The 5,599-nt window shown below is 32.3% G+C and overlaps 1 protein-coding gene across 1 annotated transcript in view; it reads left to right on the top strand.

Moving 5' to 3' along the window:
• The window catches only part of LOC128881858 (ATP-binding cassette sub-family D member 3), an 8,908-nt gene extending 4,413 nt beyond the window's left edge, over positions 1-4,495 (top strand). Inside the window, exons 10-12 of the mRNA XM_054133234.1 lie at positions 2,815-3,111; positions 3,186-3,347; positions 3,432-4,495. Of these exons, the coding sequence (XP_053989209.1) occupies positions 2,815-3,111; positions 3,186-3,347; positions 3,432-3,509 (537 nt within the window). The 3' untranslated portion in view covers positions 3,510-4,495. The remainder of the gene's footprint in view (positions 1-2,814; positions 3,112-3,185; positions 3,348-3,431) is intronic.
• The last annotated feature ends 1,104 nt before the right edge of the window (positions 4,496-5,599 follow it).

The following is a 5,599-nucleotide window of genomic DNA, read 5'->3' as shown; positions in this document are numbered from 1 at the left end:
ACATCTTACACTTCGAAAGCACTAATAGTAATAATAAAAGCAGACCTAACTCAGACCGCTATGTTTCTATTCGGTTCATAAACCTCCATTCGATTACATTATTCTTTAAATTGATTACATCTTACACTTCAAAAGCACTAATAATAAGTTAATAATAATAGTTCTTCTATTTATATAGGAAAGGTTTCTGAAACTGTCAAATTATGTTCACTATCTTATTCTTTACGTATAGATCGCACTTTTACGAAGAAAACAAGCTTTTGTTAAAGAAAATCTATGGATAAATACCGGAGTTAGGAACGATTGAGTAAAGGTACAAAAATTCCAATTTTACTCCGTTTTTGTATTTTTTTTTTATTTATATAGGAAACGTTCATTTCATTCATTTCGACTAAAAATACGATTAGGTTAAAGAGTAATAATATTACAATCAAATGGCAGTTTTACAACTACATACAAACATAGCGGTCCGAGTTAGGTCTAGTTTGTCTAGGTTAGATTTACGTGTTAAGAGTAACAGTAATATAATCAAATAATGGTTGTACCATGTCATACAAACATAGAGGTCAATATTTTAAAGAATAATAATAGTATAATTAAATAAAAGTGTGACCATGCGATACAAGCATAGAGGTCTACATTTTATAGAGTAACAATAGTACAATCAAATAATGGTTGTACCATGTAATACAAGCATAGAGGTCTACATTTTATAGTGTAACGATAATACAATCAAATAATGGTTGTACCATGAAATACAAACATAGAGAACAATATTTTAAAGAATAATAATAATATAATTAAGTAAAAATATGACCATGTGATACAAGCATAGAGGTCTACATTTTGTAGTGTAACAATAATACAATCAAATAATGGTTGTAGCATGTAATACAAAGATAGAGGTCAATATTTTAAAGAATAATAATAATATAATTACATATAAATGTGACCATGCGATACAAGCATAGAATCAATTTAATGAATAATGTAATCAAATGGAGTTTTAAGGACTAAATAGAAACATAGAGGTCTGGGTTTGGTCTGAGTTAGGTCTGCTTTTATTGTTACTATTAGTGCTTTCGAAGTATAAGATGTAATCAATTTAAAGAATAATGTAATCGAATGGAGGTTTATGAAGTGAATAGAAACATAGCGGTCTGGGTTAGATCTGCAGGTTAAAGAGTAATAATAAAACAATCAAATGGCAGTTTTACAACTAAATACAAACATAACCGAGTAAAATCACAGAGAGATACTCATAACAGAGTAAAATTGGAATTTTTGTACCTTTACTCAATTGTTCCTAACTCCGGTATTTATCCATAGATTTTCTTCAACAAACGCTTGTTTTTTTCGTAAAAGTGCGATCTATATGTAGACAATAAGACACTGGACATAATTTGACAATTGATATTTTTCCATGGCGATGGAAGAAATATTCGTGTTCTATTTTAGCCGAAAAGATCAAAGTTTCTCATATATATTGGCTCGTAACACTTGAACTATTGAACCGATTGGAAAATAATGTGAAAAACAATTGTTGGAAATTCGATTACCTTTAAAATAGCGTCTTGTGCGACCCAATCGGACGTTTCTAACTCGAGATATGGCCTAAAATGTGAACGTACGTCAGAAAAAAATCGAAAAAAAAATTCAAAAATTCATATAAAGAAAACCTATCTATAGAAAAAAATTTTCTTACGATTTTCGAGTTTAGCAGGCCAAAATACATAAGAAAAAAATTGTGGCATTGAATCTATCAGGCTGTCCCAAAAGTTTTTTTCGCTTTATTAATAAGTAATACATTCACAATATTTTATGTTTTATGTTACATTACTGAATTGTGCACGATTCATTTTCCTTCATTACTGTTACAGCATCGATATCAATGAAATTAGATTCTCTATTTATATAAACACTGCCACGCAAAATAATCGAGCGCAACACCCGAAAGAAACTCTCAGGACAACCTAATACATTTCTTTTTATTTTATTTTGTGAACTAGTGTTACTTTTCATAATTACAGTGGGTGTAGAAAGTATTCGTACACCGATCAATTTTCAAAAAAACTATGTAAATTTGTAATTTATTAACTTATTTTTTATGAACAATGACATTCTACATATTCAAGGAAATCTGTAGAATAGATGGATTACAAAAAGAAATAGCTATTTATGTAAGTTTCTAAATTAACAAGAAAAAAACAATGAATTAATAGAAATGTTGAAGCAACAAGTATTCGCACAACTGTTTGATTTTTAAAACTTCATTAAAAAGAAAAGGATATATATATTATATTATATTATAAGTATATAATACTTCCTTCGTAGGGATTTCCTTTTGATTTTACATTTATTGCAACTCTTCGAAGCATTAAATTGACTAAATTATTAGTTATTCGAAGTGGTATCTTCTTCAATTCCTCTATAAGAACCTTTTTTAAAAGTACTTTACTGGAAATTTGATGTTTTCTAATTCGTACGGAGCAATAAACTAATATGTTTACATTAAAAAACTCTACTGTAAATGGTTCGTCATAAGAATCGTACAAATACTTATTGCTTCTATACATTTACCCACTTTTCCCATTTTTTTGTCAATTTCACAAATTATATTAACTAGTAAATGTTGTTTGGACTATATCCATCTTACAGATTTCTGAGAATATGTAAAATATCATTGATTATAAAAAAAGAAGTTAAGAAACTACAATTTCACACAAAAGCTTTTTGGGAAATTGATCGGTGTACGAATACTTTCTACACTCACTGTTTATGAACAAATTACTAACTCGTGAATACTTGGAACAGCTGTGGCCAGTCTGGAGAGGAACGGTGACGAAACCGCCGCGTGGAAAATTATTTTACATTCCACAACGTCCCTACATGACGTTGGGTACCCTGAGGGATCAAGTGATCTATCCTCACACAAAGGCGGAGATGGTGAGGCGCGGGCAAATGACGGACGACGATTTGAAGAAACTGCTGGACTTGGTTCAGCTGGGTCACCTTCTCGAAAGAGAGAACACCACGAATTCCGGAGGAGCTTGGGATGTCGTGGCAGACTGGATAGACGTCCTGTCGGGTGGCGAAAAGCAACGCATAGCTGTAATACTTTGCTTTCTCTAGATATAATACACGATGTACCGTGCACACTATAACATGGCTTTATTTTTACACAGATGGCTCGGTTGTTCTATCACAAGCCTCAGTTTGCGATTCTGGACGAATGCACGAGCGCCGTAAGCGTGGACGTCGAAGACTCCATGTACTCTTATTGTAGGCAGGCGAATATTACTTTGTTTACGGTTTCGCATCGTCGATCCCTTTGGAAACACCACGAGGTACAGCAGAGTCTTTATTTCTTATTTTAGAATGTAAAGTATCCTACACCGTCTAATTTTTCTTTTTCCATTTCTGGCGACCAGTACTACCTGCAAATGGACGGAAGGGGAGGATTTGAATTCAAGCCGATCGAGGCCGACACCGAAGAATTTGGCTCGTGAATTTTGATGTCCCTTGCGTTTGAAGATGCTTGCCGAAATGCAAGGGACGGTCACGTCGTATTCCAATAAATCTAAAGTAATTGAATGTCGATTCGCTGCGTCGTGTACGACGTCGCACATGCAGTGTACAGCACTATGTATGTATTATATGTATTGTTGTTAGAATTGCACAAAATTTCCGAGTATTGTGTATATTAATATTTTAAAGATAGCGCATAATAACTGTATATTTTGATAACGATATTTTTTTATAAAGAAACATGAAAGCCGTGAAACCGTTACCAATACACTGCGATATAGGCCTTAACGTGATATGTTTCCACGAGTACACTTAACACGTTGATCGCCACGTCACCTATATGTGGGTGACAGTGCTTTTCACTGAAGAACTAAAAATATTAATTGTAAAAGTTAAGCTTCACAGGAAATGAATTTAAATGAAATTCGTGTATTTTGATGAAGTTACAAAACTAAATACCACGACGGATGTTTGATTGTGTAGTCTCCGATAGTTTGAATAATATTTAATCCTAGCAGAAATTTTCAAGAGTATTTCTATGGCAGTCAACGTGTTAAACGTTAACGTGTCGATACATATTCTTCCAGTACGGGAGTGGCGAGTAGAGGAGTATCATTTTTTTGAGGGATTGTAAGATTAAGCTGGCGTTCGACTAAAGCAACGTATTTTTGATACTTGATGATTTTTTCATTCTACGATCTGTAGGTAGTGAACGTTAAACATATTCTCGTTCGTTACGATATTCAAACGTGCATATATTAATATATAAATATATATATATGTCGAAACATTCAGACGCGAAGGAAGTACATGAATACGAAATGTGTATACGAAAGGAAGTACTCGAAATCATTTTTCTACTTTAAGAATGTAATTGTGATTCGTTATGTGTAGATCACATTGAATAGGCATTGCCAGAACAATATATTCGATTGCTGGTCAATAAAAATGCGCAATAAAATTAAAACACCCACGTGAAATGTTCATCCGACACTCGATGTTACGTTATTTTCAGGTATCGAATTCATCTTGAAGTCGCATTCGACTTCAACTGTATAGAAATAGTGTTGGCTTGGTAAATTTTATCAAGTTTATATTGATTTATTTTCAATATCTCAATGAAAGTAATATTGATCACGTGTATAATTTAGGATTTTTTGATTATTTTGTTACAGGAGTAATTTTTTGTTGCTTCGTGAGGGGAAATTATCAGTGCTTTTGAAGTGTAAGATGTAATCAATTTAAAGAATAATGTAATCGAATGGGGGTTTAAGAACTGAATAGAGACATAGCGGTCTGGGTTAGGTCTGCTTTTATTAACATTATTATTAATAGTGCTTTTGAAGTGTAAGATATAATCAATGTAAAGAATAATGTAATCGAATGGGGGTTTAAGAACTGAATAGAGACATAGCGGTCTGGGTTAGGTCTGCAGGCTAAAGAGTAATAATATTACAATCAAATGGCAGCTTTACAACTACATACAAACATAGCGGCCTGGGTTAGGTCTGAATTAGGTCTGCTTTTATTATTATTATTAATAGTGCTTTTTAAGTGTAAGATATAATCAATGTAAAGAATAATGTAATCAAATGGGGGTTTAAGAACTGAATAGAAACATAGTGGTCTGGGTTAGGTCTGAGTTAGGTCTGCAGGTTAAAGAGTAATAATAATACAATCAAATGGCAGTTCTATAACTACATACAAACATAGCGATCTGAGTTAGGTCTAGGTTAGGTTTAAATGTTAAAGAGTAACAGTAATACAATCAAATAATGGTTGTACCATGTCATACAAACATAGAGGTCAATATCTTAAAGAATAATAATAGTATAATTAAATAAGAATGTGACCACGTGATACAAGCATAGAGGTCCACATTGTACAGAGTAACAGTATTACAATCAAATTGCAGTTTCAAACTTAAATACAAACATAGAGGACAATATTTTAAAGAATAATAATAATATAATTAAGTAAAAATATGACCACGTGATACAAGCATAGAAGTCTACATTTTGTAGTGTAACAATAATACAATCAAATAATGGTTGTAGCATGTAATGCAAAG

The sequence above is a fragment of the Hylaeus volcanicus genome, chromosome 9 (assembly GCF_026283585.1).
Source record: "Hylaeus volcanicus isolate JK05 chromosome 9, UHH_iyHylVolc1.0_haploid, whole genome shotgun sequence".
NCBI classification, from domain to species: Eukaryota; Metazoa; Arthropoda; class Insecta; order Hymenoptera; family Colletidae; genus Hylaeus; species Hylaeus volcanicus.
This window is presented reverse-complemented; position numbering and strand designations above follow the sequence as displayed.